At 57.3% G+C, this 18,521-nt stretch overlaps 1 protein-coding gene and 1 long non-coding RNA gene across 2 annotated transcripts; both read left to right on the forward strand.

Annotated features, from left to right (window-relative positions):
• Window positions 1-3: 3 nt before the first annotated feature.
• On the forward strand, window positions 4-17,696 carry LOC134157564 (eukaryotic initiation factor 4A-I; the record flags this gene model as incomplete). Its single annotated transcript, XM_062606639.1, has 8 exons — window positions 4-36; window positions 1,781-1,949; window positions 8,151-8,260; window positions 10,201-10,344; window positions 14,793-14,930; window positions 15,853-15,942; window positions 16,573-16,652; window positions 17,530-17,696. Coding segments are annotated over 8 exons (909 nt in total), but the record flags the coding sequence as incomplete, so codon positions are not given.
• On the forward strand, window positions 10,503-13,346 carry LOC134157565 (uncharacterized). The gene is made up of 4 exons (XR_009962370.1): window positions 10,503-10,630; window positions 11,654-11,680; window positions 12,067-12,115; window positions 13,130-13,346. It is a non-coding gene; the product is annotated as an uncharacterized LOC134157565 (long non-coding RNA).
• Window positions 17,697-18,521: the final 825 nt, after the last annotated feature.

Genomic DNA, 18,521 nt, shown 5'->3' on the forward strand with positions numbered 1-18,521 from the left:
CTGGTGCTGGCACCCACCCGCGAGCTGGCCCAGCAGGTAACCCGGGACGGGTCCGGGGCCTGTGGGTGCTATGGGGCGGTATGGGTGGGTACAGGGAGCTATGGGTGCTATAGGGGGGTATGGGTGGGTACAGAGAGCTATGGGTGCTATAGGGGGGTACGGGTGGGTACAGAGAGCTGTGGGTGCTATGGGGGGTTATGGACGGGTACAGAGAGCTATGGGTGCTATAGGGGGGTTATGGACGGGTACAGAGAGCTATGGGTGCTATAGGGGGTTATGGACGGGTACGGAGAGCTATGGGTGCTATGGGGGGTTATGGACGGGTACAGAGAGCTATGGGTGCTATGGGGGGTACGGGTGGGTACAGAGAGCTGTGGGTGCTATAGGGTGGTATGGGTGGGTACAGGGCGCTATGGGTGCTATATGGTGCTATAGGTGGGTATAGGCTGGTGTGGGTAGCTATAGGGCGGTATGGGTGGGTATAGGGTGCTATAGGTGGGTATAGGGTGGTATGGGTGGGTATAGGGTGGTATGGATGGGTATATGGTGTTATGGGTGGGTATAGGGTGGTATGGGTGGGTATAGGGTGCTATAGGTGGGTATAGGGTGGTATGGGTGCTATAGGGTGGTATGGGTGGGTATAGGCTGGTATGGGTGGGTATAGGGTGGTATGGGTGCTATAGGGTGCTATAGGTGGGTATAGGGTGGTATGGGTGGGTATAGGGTGGTATGGGTGCTATAGGGTGCTATAGGTGGGTATAGGGTGGTATGGGTGGGTATAGGGTGGTATGGGTGCTATAGGGTGCTATAGGTGGTTATAGGCTGGTATGGGTGGGTATAGGGTGCTATAGGGTGGTATGGGTGGGTATAGGGTGCTATAGGGTGCTATGGGTGGGTATAGGGTGGTATGGGTGGGTATAGGGTGCTATAGGGTGCTATGGGTGGGTATAGGGTGCTATAGGTGGCTATAGGGTGCTATGGGTGGGTATAGGACCAGTTTGGGGTCCCCCCGCTGCCTGGGCAGGGCGGCGCCGCTGTTGGTGCCGGTCCCGAATCCAGCGGGGGCAGAGCAGGAGCTCCCAGTTCATCCCAGTGCGGCCCCAGTGCCCACCACTGGTTCATGCCTGGGGCACAGCCCCTGGGGGGCACCTATGGGGCACCTATGGGGGGCTATGGGGCACCTATGGGGGGCTATGGGGCACCTATGGGGCACCTATGGGGGGCTATGGGGCACCTATGGGGGGCTATGGGCTGCTATAGGGGGCTATGGGGTACCTATGGGGGGCTATGGAGCACCTACTGGGGGCTATGGCCTGCTATGGGGGGCTATGGGGCACCTATGGGGGGCTATGGGGCAGCTATAGGGGGCTATGGGGCACCTACTGTGGGCTATGGGCTGCTATAGGGGGCTATGGGGCACCTATGGGGGGCTGTGGGGCTGCTATAGGGGGCTATGGGGCACCTACTGTGGGCTATGGGCTGCTATGGGTGGCTATGGGGCAGCTATAGGGGGCTATGGGGCACCTTTTGGGGGCTATGGGCCACTATAGGGGGCTATGGGGGGCTATGGGGCAGCTATAGGGGGCTATGGGGCAGGTATAGAGGGGTTTTGGGGCTGCTATAGGGGGTGAGGGGGACCAATAGTGGGGCTATGGGGCCGCTATGGGGCAGGTATAGGGGGAGGGACGCGGTCGATCGCCGTGGCGATGCGATGATGCCGCTTCTGCGATGACGTCACCGCCGGCGATGACGTCACGGCCCCCCCTCTGTGACGTCACAGATCCAGAAGGTGGTGATGGCGCTGGGGGACTACATGGGCGCCTCGTGCCACGCCTGCATCGGCGGCACCAACGTCCGCGCCGAGGTGCAGAAGCTGCAGCTGGAGGCGCCCCACATCGTCGTGGGCACGCCGGGACGCGTCTTCGACATGCTCAACCGCCGCTTCCTCTGTGAGCAACCCCCCCGGCACGGGCAAAACACCCCAAAAACGGGCAAAACACCCCAAAAACGGGCAAAAACCACCCAAAAACGGGCAAAACGCACCCAAAAACGGGCAAAAAAACACCCAAAAATGGGCAAAAACGGGCAAAACACACCCAAAAACGGGCAAAAAACACCCAAAAACGGGCAAAACACACCCAAAAACGGGCAAAAAACACCCAAAACCGGGCAAAACGCACCCAGAAACGGGCAAAAAACACCCAAAAACGGGCAAAAACGGGCAAAACGCACCCAAAAACGGGCAAAACACCCCAAAAACGGGCAAAACACACCCAAAAACGGGCAAAAAACACCCAAAACCGGGCAAAACGCACCCAGAAACGGGCAAAAAACACCCAAAAACGGGCAAAAACGGGCAAAACGCACCCAAAAACGGGCAAAACACCCCAAAAACGGGCAAAACACCCCAAAAACGGGCAAAAAACACCCAAAAACGGGCAAAACACACCCAAAAATGAGCAAAAACGGACAAAACACCCCAAAAACGGGCAAAAAACACCCAAAAACGGGCAAAACACCCCAAAAACGGGCAAAACACACCCAAAAACGGGCAAAACGCACCCAGAAACGGGCAAAACGCACCCAGAAACGGGCAAAAAACACCTAAAAACGGGCAAAACGCACCCAGAAACGGGCAAAACACCCCAAAAACGGGCAAAAAACACCCCAAAACGGGCAAAAAACACCCAAAAACGGGCAAAAAACACCCAAAAACGGGCAAAAAACACCCCAAAACGGGCAAAACACACCCCAAAACGGGCAAAACACACCCAAAAACGGGCAAAACGCACCCAGAAACGGGCAAAACACCGCAAAAACGGGCAAAAAACACCCAAAAACGGGCAAAACACACCCAGAAACGGGCAAAACACACCCAGAAACGGGCAAAAACCACCCAAAAACGGGCAAAACGCACCCAGAAACGGGCAAAACACACCCAAAAATGGGCAAAACACACCCAGAAACGGGCAAAACACACCCAAAAACAGGCAAAATACACCCAAAAACGGGCAAAACACACCCAAAAACGGGCAGAACACACCCAAAAACGGGCAAAATACACCCAAAAACGGGCAAAAAACACCCAAAAACGGGCAAAACGCACCCAAAAACAGGCAAAATCGGGCAAAACACACCCAAAATCAGGCAAAACACACCCAGAAACAGGCAAAACACACTGAATAACGGGCAAAACGCACCCAGAAACGGGCAAAACACACCCAAAAACGGGCAAAATACACCCAGAAACGGGCAAAACACACCCAAAAACGGGCAAAAAACACCCAAAAACGGGCAAAACACACCCAAAAACGGGCAAAAAACACCCAAAAACGGGCAAAACGCACCCAGAAACGGGCAAAAACGGGCAAAACACACCCAAAAACGGGCAAAACACACCCAAAAACGGGCAAAACACACCCAAAAACGGGCAAAAAACACCCAAAAACGGGCAAAACGCACCCAGAAACGGGCAAAAACGGGCAAAACACACCCAAAAACGGGCAAAACACACCCAAAAACGGGCAAAACACACCCAAAAACGGGCAAAAAACACCCAAAACCGGGCAAAACGCACCCAGAAACGGGCAAAAAACACCCAAAAACGGGCAAAAACGGGCAAAACGCACCCAAAAACGGGCAAAACACCCCAAAAACGGGCAAAACACCCCAAAAACGGGCAAAAAACACCCAAAAACGGGCAAAACACACCCAAAAATGAGCAAAAACGGACAAAACACCCCCAAAACGGGCAAAAAACACCCAAAAACGGGCAAAACACCCCAAAAACGGGCAAAACACACCCAAAAACGGGCAAAACGCACCCAGAAACGGGCAAAACGCACCCAGAAACGGGCAAAAAACACCTAAAAACGGGCAAAACGCACCCAGAAACGGGCAAAACACCCCAAAAACGGGCAAAACACACCCAAAAACAGGCAAAATACACCCAAAAACGGGCAAAACACACCCAAAAACGGGCAGAACACACCCAAAAACGGGCAAAATACACCCAAAAACGGGCAAAAAACACCCAAAAACGGGCAAAACGCACCCAAAAACAGGCAAAATCGGGCAAAACACACCCAAAATCAGGCAAAACACACCCAGAAACAGGCAAAACACACTGAATAACGGGCAAAACGCACCCAGAAACGGGCAAAACACACCCAAAAACGGGCAAAATACACCCAGAAACGGGCAAAACACACCCAAAAACGGGCAAAAAACACCCAAAAACGGGCAAAACACACCCAAAAACGGGCAAAAAACACCCAAAAACGGGCAAAACGCACCCAGAAACGGGCAAAAACGGGCAAAACACACCCAAAAACGGGCAAAACACACCCAAAAACGGGCAAAACACACCCAAAAACGGGCAAAAAACACCCAAAAACGGGCAAAACGCACCCAGAAACGGGCAAAAACGGGCAAAACACACCCAAAAACGGGCAAAACACACCCAAAAACGGGCAAAACACACCCAAAAACGGGCAAAAAACACCCAAAACCGGGCAAAACGCACCCAGAAACGGGCAAAAAACACCCAAAAACGGGCAAAAACGGGCAAAACGCACCCAAAAACGGGCAAAACACCCCAAAAACGGGCAAAACACCCCAAAAACGGGCAAAAAACACCCAAAAACGGGCAAAACACACCCAAAAATGAGCAAAAACGGACAAAACACCCCCAAAACGGGCAAAAAACACCCAAAAACGGGCAAAACACCCCAAAAACGGGCAAAACACACCCAAAAACGGGCAAAACGCACCCAGAAACGGGCAAAACGCACCCAGAAACGGGCAAAAAACACCTAAAAACGGGCAAAACGCACCCAGAAACGGGCAAAACACCCCAAAAACGGGCAAAAAACACCCCAAAACGGGCAAAAAACACCCAAAAACGGGCAAAAAACACCCAAAAACGGGCAAAAAACACCCCAAAACGGGCAAAACACACCCCAAAACGGGCAAAACACACCCAAAAACGGGCAAAACGCACCCAGAAACGGGCAAAACACCGCAAAAACGGGCAAAAAACACCCAAAAACGGGCAAAACACACCCAGAAACGGGCAAAACACACCCAGAAACGGGCAAAAACCACCCAAAAACGGGCAAAACGCACCCAGAAACGGGCAAAACACACCCAAAAATGGGCAAAACACACCCAGAAACGGGCAAAACACACCCAAAAACAGGCAAAATACACCCAAAAACGGGCAAAACACACCCAAAAACGGGCAGAACACACCCAAAAACGGGCAAAATACACCCAAAAACGGGCAAAATACACCCAAAAACGGGCAAAACACCCCCAAAAACAGGCAAAACGCACCCAGAAACGGGCAAAAAACACCCAAAAACTGCTAGAAACGGGCAAAACACACCCAGAAACGGGCAAAACACCCCAAAAACGGGCAAAACACACCCAAAAACGGGCAAAAAACACCCAGAAACTGGCAAAACACCCCAAAAACGGGCAAAACACACCCAAAAACGGGCAGAAATGTCCAAAACCGACCCAAAACCAGGCAAAATCCACCCAAAAACGGCCAAAAAACAGCCAAAACCCACCCAAAACCGGCTAGAAACGCCGAAAGTGACCCCAAACCAGCCAGAAACAGCTAAAAATGACCTCGGAACGGCCAAAAGTGACCCCAAAAACGGCTAAAAATGACCCCAAAATTGCCCAAAACTGGCTAAAAATGACCCAAAAATGGCCCCGAAACACCCAAACCCGGGATGGTTCATTACCCATGTCCATCCCATGTTATTCCCATGTCCATCCCATGTTGACCCCATGTCCATCCCATGTTGACCCCATGTCCATCCCATGTTATTCCCATGTCCATCCCATGTTGACCCCATGTCCATCCCATGTTATTCCCATGTCCATCCCATGTTGACCCCATGTCCATCCCATGTTGACCCCATGTCCATCCCATGTTATTCCCATGTCCATCCCATGTTGACCCCATGTCCATCCCATGTTGACCCCATGTCCATCCCATGTTATTCCCATGTCCATCCCATGTTGACCCCATGTCCATCCCATGTTATTCCCGTGTTATTCCCATGTCCATCCCATGTTATTCCCATGTTGTTCCCATGTCGATCCCATGTCCATCCCATGTTATTCCCGTGTTATTCCCATGTCCATCCCATGTTATTCCCATGTTGTTCCCATGTCGATCCCATGTCCATCCCATGTTATTCCCGTGTTATTCCCATGTCCATCCCATGTTATTCCCATGTTGTTCCCATGTCGATCCCATGTCCATCCCATGTTGTTCCCATGTCCATCCCATGTTATTCCCGTGACCCTCCCGTGTCCCCGCCCACTGATGACCTCATGCGTGTCACCTGACCCTGGGGGGGGGCCCGGCCCCACGTCCTGTGGGGCTGCAGCTCCCAAGCCCAGGGGGTGATCCCAGAGCAGGGCTGAGGGCGGGACCCAAAAGCACCCAAAATCACCCCAAAAACACCCCAAAATCACCCAAAATCACCCAAAAACAGCCAAAACCAGCCAAAAATAACCCTAAAACAGCCAAAATCACCCCAAATCATCCCAAATCACCCCAAAACCGCCCAAAATCACGTGAAATCACCCCAAAACAGCCCAAACCACCCAAAATCACCCAAAATCACCCCAAAATCACCCAAAATCACCCCAAAACTACCCCAAATCACCCCAAAATCACCACAAAACCACCCAAAAATCACCCAAATCACCCCCAAACCACCCAAAATCACCCCAAAACAGCCAAAACCACCCAAAATCACCCAAAATCACCCCAAATCACCCAGAATCACCCCAAAATCACCCCAAAATCACCCCCAAATCACCCCCAAATCATCCCAAAACCACCCCAAAATCTCCCAAAATCACCCCCAAATCACCCCAAAACACCCCAAAACACCCCAAAACCACCCCAAAATCACCCCAAAACCACCCAAAATCACCCCAAAACCACCCAAAATCACCCCAAAACCACCCCAAATCACCCCAAAATCAACCCAAAACCACCCCAAAAGTCACCCCCAAATCACCCCAAAACCACCCCAAAGTCGCCCGAAATCACCCCACAACAGCCAAAACCACCCAAAATCACCCCAAAACAGCCAAAATCACCCCAAAACAACCCCAAAACCACCCCAAAATCACCCCAAAATCACCCCAAAATCACCCCAAAACTGCCCCCATAGCCCCCATAGCGCCCCATAGCGCCCATAGCGCCCCATAGCGCCCCATAGCGCCCCCCATTGCCCCACAGCGCCCAGGTACATCCGGATGTTCGTGCTGGATGAGGCCGATGAGATGCTGAGCCCCCCAAACCCCCCATAGCCCCCCATAGCCCCCATAGCGCCCCATAGCGCCCTATCGCGCCCCATAGCGCCCCATAGTGCCCCATAGCGCCCCATAGCGCCCCCCATTGCCCCACAGCGCCCAGGTACATCCGGATGTTCGTGCTGGATGAGGCCGATGAGATGCTGAGCCCCCCAAACCCCCCATAGCCCGCATTGCCCCCATAGCGCCCCATAGCGCCCCCCATTGCCCCACAGCGCCCAGGTACATCCGGATGTTCGTGCTGGATGAGGCCGATGAGATGCTGAGCCCCCCAAACCCCCCATAGCCCCCATTGCCCCCATAGCGCCCCATAGCGCCCCATAGCGCCCCCCATTGCCCCACAGCGCCCAGGTACATCCGGATGTTCGTGCTGGATGAGGCCGATGAGATGCTGAGCCCCTCAAACCCCCCATAGCCCCCATTGCCCCCATAGCCCGCATAGCGCCCCATAGCGCCCCATAGCGCCCCATAGTGCCCCATAGCGCCCATAGCGCCCCATAGCGCCCCATAGCGCCCCCCATTGCCCCACAGCGCCCAGGTACATCCGGATGTTCGTGCTGGATGAGGCCGATGAGATGCTGAGCCCCCCATTGCCCCCATAGCGCCCCATAGCGCCCCATAGCGCCCCATAGCGCCCCCCATTGCCCCACAGCGCCCAGGTACATCCGGATGTTCGTGCTGGATGAGGCCGATGAGATGCTGAGCCCCCCAAACCCCCCATAGCCCCCATTGCCCCCATAGCCCCCATAGCGCCCCATAGCGCCCCATAGCGCCCCATAGCGCCCCCCATTGCCCCACAGCGCCCAGGTACATCCGGATGTTCGTGCTGGATGAGGCCGATGAGATGCTGAGCCGCGGCTTCAAGGACCAGATCTACGACATCTTCCAGAAGCTGAGCGGGAACACGCAGGTGGGGGGGACACGGGGGGGGGGACGGGGGGCAGTGCCCCACATTGGGACCCACTGAGAGGCACTGGGACCCATAGAGAGCCATTGGGACCCATAGAGAGCCATTGGGAACCACTGAGACCCCATTGGAACCCATAGAGAGCCATTGGGAGCCACTGAGAGGCACTGGGACCCACTGAGACCTCATTGGGACCCCATTGGGACCCACTGAGAGCCCCTGGGACCCATAGAGAGCCATTGGGACCCATAGAGAGCCATTGGGACCCATAGAGAGCCATTAAGACCCCATTGGGACCCACTGAGAGCCACTGGGACCCACTGAGAGCCATTGGGACCCATTGAGAGCCATTTGGACCCCATTGGGACCCATTGAAATCCCACTGGGACCCATTGAGACCCCATTGGGACCCATTGAGACCCCATTGGGACCCCATTGAAACCCCACTGGGACCCATTGAGACCCCATTGAGACCCATTGAAACCCCATTGGGACCCATTGAAACCCCACTGGGACCCCACTGGGACCCATTGAGACCCACTTTCACCCATTGAGCAACATTTAGCCCCATTGATCACCGTTGAGCCCCATTGAGCCCCATTGACCCCTATTGATCCCCATTGACCCCCATTGCCCCCCATTGAGCCCCATTGACCCCCGTTGAGCCCCATTGATCCCCATTGCCCCCCATTGCCCCCCATTGATCCCCACTGCCCCCCATTGAACCCCATTGACCCCCATTGATCCCCATTGACCCCGATTGAGCCCCATTGATCACTGTTGACCCCCATTGTTGCCCATTAATCTGTATTAACCCCCATTGCCCCCCACTGATCTCCATTGAGCCCCATTGAACCCCATTGCCCCCATTGATCCCCATTGACCCCCATTGATCCCCATTGATCGCCATTGAGCCCCATTCCCTCCCTTGTTCCCCATTGATCCCCATTGCCCCCCATTGACCCCCATTGATGCCCCATTGATCCCCATTGACCCCCATTGACCCCCATTGACCCCCATTGAGCCCCATTGACCCCCATTGACCCCCATTGATCCCCATTGATCCCCATTGACCCCCATTGATCCCCATTGACCCCCATTGATCCCCATTGATCCCCATTGACCCCCATTGATCCCCATTGCCCCCCATTGACCCCCATTGATCCCCATTGATCTCCATTGGCCCCCATTGCCCCCCATTGAACCCCGTTGCCCCCCAAGTGCCCCCCAGCCTCCCTGCTCTATGGGGACGGATGGGAGGGGGTTATGGGGACCCGTGGGGGTGGGGTTTGGCTTTTGGGTGGTTTTGGGGGGATTTTCTTGGCAATTTTGGAGTGGTTTTGTCCATTTTGGGGGTGATTTTGTCCGGTTTTGGCCGTTTTTGGGGTGGTTTTGGCCATTTTCGGCTGGTTTTGGGGTGTTTTTGGCCGTTTTTGGGGTGTTTTTGCCCGTTTTTGCCCGTTTTTTGGGTGTTTTTGTCCGTTTTTGGGTGTTTTTTGGGTGTTTTTGGCCGTTTTTGGCCGTTTTTGGGGTGGTTTTGCCCGTTTTTGCCCGTTTCTGGGGTGGTTTTGCCCGTTTTTGCCCGTTTCTGGGTGTTTTTACCTCGCCCTCCCCCGCAGGTGCTGCTGCTCTCGGATGGTTTTGGGGTGTTTTTAGCTGTTTTTGGGGTGTTTTTGCCCGTTTTTGCCCGTTTTTGCCCGTTTTTGTGTGTTTTTGGGGTCTTTTTGTCCGTTTTTGGGTGTTTTTACCTCGCCCTCCCCCGCAGGTGCTGCTGCTCTCAGCTGGTTTTGGGGTGTTTTGGGGGTGTTTTTGGCCGTTTTTGGGGTGTTTTTGCCCGTTTCTGGGTGTTTTTGGGGTGTTTTTGCCCGTTTTTGCCCGTTTTTGGGGTGTTTTTGCCCGTTTTTGGCCGTTTTTGTGTGTTTTTACCCCGCCCTCCCCCGCAGGTGCTGCTGCTCTCGGCCACGATGCCCCTGGACGTGCTGGAGGTGACCAAGAAATTCATGCGGGCGCCGGTGCGGATCCTGGTCCGGAGGGAGGAGCTCACCCTCGAGGGCATCCGGCAGTTCTACATCAACGTCGAGAGGGAGGTGGGGCCGCTCGGGGGTGCTGTGGGGCACAGGCTTCCTATGGGGCAGGAGATAGCGGTGCTATGGGGCAGGATATAGGGTTGCTATGGGGCAGGAGATAGCGTTGCTATGGGGCAGGATGTAGGGTTGCTATGGGGCAGGAGATAGCGTTGCTATGGGGCAGGATGTAGGGTTGCTATGGGGCAGGAGATAGGGTTGCTATGGGGCAGGATATAGCGTTGCTATGGGGCAGGATATAGCGTTGCTATGGGGCAGGCTATAGGGTTGCTATGGGGCAGGATATAGGGTTGCTATGGGGCAGGAGATAGGGTTGCTATGGGGCAGGATATAGGGGTGGTGTGGGGCAGGATGCGGTGGTTGTGAGGCAGGATATAGGGTTGCTATGGGGCAGGATATAGGGTTGCTATGGGGCAGGATATAGGGGTGGTGTGGGGCAGGATACGGTGGGTGTGAGGCAGGATATAGGGTTGCTATGGGGCAGGATATAGGGATGCTGTGGGGCAGGATATGGTGGGTGTGAGGGAGGATATAGCAATGCTATGGGGCAGGATATAGGGTGGTGTGGGGCAGGATATAGGGGTGGTGTGGGGCAGGATACGGTGGATGTGAGGCAGGCTATAGGGTTGGTATGGGGCAGGATATAGGAGTGGTGTGGGGCAGGCTATAGGGATGCTGTGGGGCAGGATACAGTGGGTGTGAGGCAGGATATAGGTTTGCTATGGGGCAGGATATAGGGGTGGTGTGGGGCAGGGCATAGGGGTGGTGTGAGGCAGGATATAGGGTTCCTATGGGGCAGGATATAGGAGTGGTGTGGGGCAGGATATAGGGTTGCTATGGGGCAGGATATAAGGTTGGTGTGAGGCAGGATATAGGGTTCCCATGGGGCAGGATATAGGGATGCTGTGGGGCAGGATACGGTGGTTGTGAGGGAGGATATAGCAATGCTATGGGGCAGGATATAGGGGTGGTGTGGGGCAGGATACGGTGGGTGTGAGGGAGGATATACGTTTGCTATGGGGCAGGATATAGGGTTGCTATGGGGCAGGATATAGGGATGCTGTGGGGCAGGATACGGTGGGTGTGAGGCAGGATATAGGGTTCCCATGGGGCAGGATATAGGGTTGGTGTGGGGCAGGATATGGTGGGTGTGAGGCAGTCTATAGGGTTCTTATGGGGCAGGATATAGGGTTTCTGTGGGGCAGGATACGGTGGTTGTGAGGCAGGCTATAGGGTTGCTATGGGGCGGGATATAGGGGTGGTGTGGGGCAGGTTATAGGGATGCTGTGGGGCAGGATACGGTGGGTGTGAGGCAGGCTAAAGGGTTGCTATGGGGCAGGTGTGCGGCAGGGCATAGGGTTCGTGTGGGGCAGGATATAGGGTTGGTGTGGGGCAGGATATGGTGGTAGTGCGGCAGGATATAGCGTTGCTATGGGGCAGGATATAGGGGTGGTGTGGGGCAGGTTATAGGGATGCTGTATGTCAGGATACGGTGGGTGTGAGGGAGGATATAGGGTTGCTATGGGGCAGGGCGTAGGGTTGGTATGGGGCAGGATCTAGGGTTGTTACAGGGCAGGTTATAGGGTTGCTATGGGGCAGGATATAGGGTTGATGTGGGGCAGGATATAGGGTTGTTGTAGGCCAGGTTATAGGGTTGCTATGGGGCAGGTGTGTGGCAGGGAATAGGGTTGGTGTGTGGCAAGATACAGGGTTGTTATAGGGCAGGCTATAGGGTTGCTATGGGGCAGGCTATAGGGTTGCTATGGGGCAGGCTGTGAGGCAGGACATAGGGTTCCTATGGGGCAGGCTGTAGGTTTGCTATGGGGCAGGATGTGGGGCAGGACATAGGGTTCCTATGGGTCAGGCTGCAGGTTTGCTATGGGGCAGGATGTGGGGCAGGGTATAGGGTTGGTTGCTATGGGGCAGGCTATAGGGTTGGTTGCTATGGGGCAGGCTGTAGGGTTGGTTGCTATGGGGCAGGCTGTGGGGCAGGCTATAGGGTTGGTTGCTATGGGGCAGGCTATAGGGTTGCCTGCTATGGGGCAGGCTATAGGGTTGGTTGCTATGGGGCAGGCTGTGAGGCAGGACATAGGGTTCCTATGGGGCAGGCTGTAGGGTTGGTTGCTATGGGGCAGGCTGTGGGGCAGGCTATAGGGTCGGTTGCTCTGGGGCAGGCTATAGGGTTGGTTGCTATGGGGCAGGCTATAGGGTTGGTTGCTATGGGGCAGGATGTGGGGCAGGCTATAGGGTTGCCTGCTATGGGGCAGGCTATAGGGTTGCCTGCTATGGGGCAGGCTATAGGGTTGGTTGCTATGGGGCAGGCTATAGGGTTGCCTGCTATGGGGCAGGCTATAGGGTTGGTTGCTATGGGGCAGGCTATAGGGTCGGTTGCTATGGGGCAGGCTGTAGGGTTGGTTGCTATGGGGCAGGCTATAGGGTCGGTTGCTATGGGGCAGGCTGTAGGGTTGGTTGCTATGGGGCAGGCTATAGGGTTGGTTGCTATGGGGCAGGCTATAGGGTTGGTTGCTATGGGGCAGGATGTGGGGCAGGACATAGGGTTCCTATGGGGCAGGCTGTAGGTTTGCTATGGGGCAGGATGTGGGGCAGGCTATAGGGTTGCCTGCTATGGGGCAGGCTATAGGGTTGGTTGCTATGGGGCAGGCTATAGGGTTGGTTGCTATGGGGCAGGCTGTAGGGTTGGTTGCTATGGGGCAGGCTATAGGGTTGGTTGCTATGGGGCAGGATGTGGGGCAGGCTATAGGGTTGGTTGCTATGGGGCAGGCTATAGGGTTGGTTGCTATGGGGCAGGCTATAGGGTTGGTTGCTATGGGGCAGGCTGTGGGCTAAAGCCTCTGCCCCCCCGCATGGTCCATGGATTTGTGGGGCGCCCCATGGCCACCCCGCAGTGACCCCATGCCAGAGCCAGCGCCCGCTGCGCTCCCCACTGAAACCATGGGCCTGGCCCCTGCCTGTGGGGCAGGCCCCTGAACGGGGGGGGACACGAACGCACTTGGGGGGCAGCGACGGGGGGGATGTGGGGCAGCTTCAAGCTGATGTGGGTCACTATGGGTCAGGGTATGGGTCTTTGTGTGTCTCTATGGGGTCTCTATGGCACTCTATGGGTCCCTATGGGTCCCTATGGCTCTCTATGGGTGTCTATGGGGTCCTTATGGGTCTCTATGGGGTCCCTATGGATCTCTGTGGGTCTCTATGGGGTCCCTATGGATCTCTATGGGGTCTCTGTGGGGTCTCTGTGGCTCTCTATAGGGTCTCTATGGGGTTTCTATGGGTCCCTATGTGTTTCTATGGGTCGCTATGGGTGTCTGTGTGTTTCTATGGGTCGCTGTGGGTCGCTATGGGTCGCTATGGGTCTCTGTGTGGTTTCTATGGGTCGCTGTGGGTCGCTATGGGTCGCTATGGGTCTGCCCCACAGGAGTGGAAGCTGGACACGCTGTGCGACCTCTACGAGACGCTGCGTCTCTATGGTCCCTATGGCTCTGTGTGGTTTCTATGGGTCGCTATGGGTCTCTGTGTGGTTTCTATGGGTCGCTATGGGTCGCTGTGGGTCTGCCCCACAGGAGTGGAAGCTGGACACGCTGTGCGACCTCTACGAGACGCTGCGTCTCTATGGTCCCTATGGCTCTGTGTGGTTTCTATGGGTCGCTATGGGTCTCTGTGTGGTTTCTATGGGTCGCTATGGGTCTCTGTGTGGTTTCTATGGGTCGCTATGGGTCTCTGTGGGTCGCTATGGGTCTCTATGGGTCGCTGTGGGTCGCTATGGGTCGCCGTGGGTCTGCCCCACAGGAGTGGAAGCTGGACACGCTGTGCGACCTCTACGAGACGCTGCGTCTCTATGGTCCCTATGGCTCTGTGTGGTTTCTATGGGTCTCTGTGTGTTTCTATGGGTCGCTATGGGTCGCTATGGGTCGCTATGGGTCGCCGTGGGTCTGCCCCACAGGAGTGGAAGCTGGACACGCTGTGCGACCTCTACGAGACGCTGCGTCTCTATGGTCCCTATGGCTCTGTGTGGTTTCTATGGGTCGCTATGGGTTTCTATGGGTCTCTATGGGTCTCTATGGGTCGCTATGGGTTGCTATGGGTCGCTGTGGGTCTGCCCCACAGGAGTGGAAGCTGGACACGCTGTGCGACCTCTACGAGACGCTGCGTCTCTATGGTCCCTATGGCTCTGTGTGGTTTCTATGGGTCGCTATGGGTCTCTGTGTGGTTTCTATGGGTCGCTATGGGTCGCTATGGGTCGCTGTGGGTCTGCCCCACAGGAGTGGAAGCTGGACACGCTGTGCGACCTCTACGAGACGCTGCGTCTCTATGGTCCCTATGGCTCTGTGTGGTTTCCGTGTGTTTCTATGGGTTTCTATGGGTTTCTATGGGTCGCTATGGGTCTCTATGGGTCTCTATGGGTCGCTATGGGTCGCCGTGGGTCTGCCCCACAGGAGTGGAAGCTGGACACGCTGTGCGACCTCTACGAGACGCTCACCATCACGCAGGCCGTCATCTTCATCAACACGCGCCGCAAGGTCGATTGGCTCACGGAGAAGATGCACGCGCGCGACTTCACCGTGTCCGCCATGGTAGGGGGCGGGGCCTGCACGAGGGGGCGTGGCCTGCACAAAGGGGGCGTGGCCTGGACAAAGGGGGCGTGGTTTGAAAAGGGGGCGTGGTTTGGAAAGGGGGCGTGGCTTGGCCGGGGAAAGGGGGGTTGTCCAAGGGGGTGGAGGTTAACCAAGGGTTAATAAAGGGGGCGGGGCTTAGGAGGAGGGGCGGGGCTTGATGATGGGGGTGGGGCTTAATAAGGGCGGGGCTTAGCAATGAGGGTGTGGCTTAACAAAGGGGGTGGGATTAAGATGAAGGGGTGGGGCTTAACAATGGGGTGGGGTTAAGACAAGGAGGCGGGGCTTAACAAAGGGGGCGGGGCTTAACAATGAGGTGGGTCTTAACAAAGGGGGCGGGGCTTAGCAATGAGGGTGTGGCTTAACCAAAGGGGGTGGGATTAAGATGAAGGGGCGGTTCTTAACAATGGGGTGGGGTTAAGACAAGGAGGCGGGGCTTAAAGGGGGCGGGGCTTAGCAATGAGGGTGTGGCTTAACCAAAGGGGTGGGATTAAGATGAAGGGGCGGGGCTTAACAATGGGGATGGGGGTTAATGAAGGTTTAACAAAGGGGGCGGGGCTTAGCAATGAAGGGTTTAAGCAAGGGGGCGGGGTTTAAGCAAGGAGGCGGGGCTTAATGGGGCGGGGCTTGATGAAGGGGAGGGGCTTAACAAAAGTGGAAGGGGGTTGGGGGAGGAGCTTAACAGGGCGGGGCTTAGGGGTGGGGCTTATGGGGGTGGGGCTTGAATGGAGGCGGGGCTTGGGATGAAGGGGGCGGGGCCATGCCTGGGCAAACCCCTATGGAAGGGAGCCACGGGCCCAATAAAGGGGGATCCATAGGGCTGGGCTGGGAGGGGCAGGACAGGCCCCGCCCCCCTTCATCCCAAGCCCCGCCCCCTCCCCAGCACGGGGACATGGACCAGAAGGAGCGTGACGTCATCATGCGGGAATTCCGCTCGGGCTCCAGCCGCGTGCTCATCACCACCGACCTCCTGGTGCGCCCCTCCCCCACCCCAGCGACCCTCCCCCCCTTTGTCCCCCATCCCCCTTTGCCCCTCCCCCTTTTGCCCCTCCCCACCCTTTTGCCAGCCCATTGCCCCTCCCCCCCATTGACCCCATTGCCCCTCCCCCCATTGACCCCATCGCCCCTCCCCCCCATTGACCCCATCTCCCCCATTGCCCCTCCCCCACCCTTTTGCACCTCCTCCCATTGCCCCTCCCCCCTTTTCCCTACCGCTCTTGCACCTCCCCCCCTTTACCCCATTGCTCCTCCCCTTTCCCACCCCTCCCCCCCCTTTAGCCCCAGCTTTTCTTTGTCCCTCCCCTTCTTACCCCACCCCCCTTTTGCCCCTCCCCCATTTACCCCTCCCTCCTGCCCATCCCCCACCCCATATCCCCTCCCCCCTTTGCCTTTCCCCCACTGCTCCTTTCCCGCCATTGTCCCACCATTGCCCCTCCTCCACCCTGCCCCTCCCCCCCCCAAAGTGAGCACAATTCCCCCCTCCCCTTCCCCCCTTCCTTTCTATCAATGGGGGTTCCCCTTTGCCCCCTCCACTGGGTGTGAATGGGGGGGTCGCCCCTCCCCCACCCCCCCTCTGACCCCTCCCCTCCCCTCCCCCCCCCAGGCCCGTGGCATCGATGTCCAGCAGGTTTCGCTCGTCATCAACTACGACCTCCCCACCAACCGCGAGAACTACATCCACCGGTGGGGGAGGGGCCCATGGGGGGAGGGGTGGCCCCATAGAGACCCATGGGGGGGAGGGGTGGCCCCATAGAGACCCATGGGGGGGAGGGGTGGGCCCATAGAGACCCATGGGGGGAGGGGTGGTCCTAGAGACGCCCATGGGGGGGAGGGGTGGTCCCATAGAGACCCATGGGGGGGAGGGGTGGCCCCATAGAGACCCATGGGGGGGAGGGGTGGTCCCATAGAGACCCATGGGGGGAGGGGTGGTCCCAGAGACACCCATGGGGGAGGGGCGGTTCCATAGACACCTATGGGGGGAGGGGTGGTCCCAGAGAGACCCACGGGGGGAGGGGTGGTCCCAGAGACACCCATGGAAGGGGGAGGGGTGGCCCCATAAGGATCCATGAGGGGGAGGGGTGGTCGCATAGAAACCCATGGGGGGGAGGGGTGGCCCCAGAGAGAAGAGGGGGGATGGATTTAAAGGATGGGGGAGGGGCTCTTCATAGCCACAAATGGGGGAGGGGCTCCCCATAGCCATAAAGAGTGGGGGGATGGGCTCCCCATAACCAATTAAAAGGGGGGTGAAAAGGGGAGGGGATGGATTTAAAGGATGGGGGAGGGGCTCCCCATGGCCAAGAATGGGGGAGGGGCTCCCATAGCCATAAATGGGTGGGGAAAGGGGGGGGATGGGCTCCTCATAAGCACAAATGGGGGAGGGGCTCCCCATAGCCATAAAGAGTGGGGGAGGGGCTCCCCATAGCCACAAATGGGGGATGGGCTCCCCATAGCCACAAAAGCAGGGGGTGGGGGTTGGGTTTTCGGGATGGGGGATGTGGGGGATGGGCTCCCGATGTGGGGGATGGGCTCCCCGTGACCCCTCCCCTCCCCTCCCCCCCAGGATCGGGCGCGGGGGCCGCTTCGGGCGCAAGGGCGTGGCCATCAACCTGGTGACGGACGAGGACCGGCGGGCGCTGCGCGACATCGAGGCCTTCTACAACACCGCCATCGAGGAGATGCCGCTCAACGTGGCCGACCTCATCTGAGCGCGCCCGCGGCTCCCAAACCCCGCCCACTGCTCCCAAACCCCGCCCACTGCTCCTAAACCCCGCCCACCGGGACCTAAAGCCCGCCCATTGGGTCCAAACCCCACCCACTGGGGGCGAAACCCCTCCCACTGCTCCTAAACCCCGCCCACTGGCTCCAGACCCCACCCACCGGGTCCAAACCCCGCCCACTGGGACCTAAACCCCGCCCATTGGGGGCTAAACCCCGCCCACTGGCTCCAGACCCCGCCCACCGGGTCCAAACCCCGCCCACTGTGACCTAAACCCCGCCCATTGGGGCGAAACCCCGCCCACTGGCTCCAGACCCCGCCCACCGGGTCCAAACCCCGCCCACTGGGGGCTAAACCCCGCCCACTGGCTCCAGACCCCGCCCATCGGGTCCAAACCCCGCCCACTGGGGGCTAAACCCTGCCCACTGGTCCTAAACCCCACCCATTGGGTCCAAACCCCGCCCACTGGCTCCAGACCCTGCCCACTTGGGGCTAAACCCCGCCCACTGGGTGCTAAACCCCGCCCACTGGCTCCAAACCCCGCCCACCGGGTCCAAACCCCGCCCACTGGGGGCTAAACCCCGCCCACTGGCCCTAACCCTAACCCCGCCCATCGGGTCCAAACCCCGCCCACTGGCTCCAAACCCCACCCACTGGGGGCTAAACCCTGCCCACTGGTCCTAAACCCCACCCATTGGGTCCAAACCCCTCCCACTGGGTTCAAACCCCGCCCATTTGGGGTTAAACCCCGCCCACTGGTCCCAACCCCCGCCCATTGGGTATTAAACCCTTCCTAATGGGTCCAAACCCCGCCCATTTGGTGCTAAACCCCGCCC

The sequence above is a fragment of the Pezoporus occidentalis genome, unplaced genomic scaffold (assembly GCF_034315485.1).
Source record: "Pezoporus occidentalis ecotype Australia unplaced genomic scaffold, CSIRO_AGI_Poc_V1 ctg971, whole genome shotgun sequence".
Classification (NCBI taxonomy): Eukaryota; Metazoa; Chordata; class Aves; order Psittaciformes; family Psittacidae; genus Pezoporus; species Pezoporus occidentalis.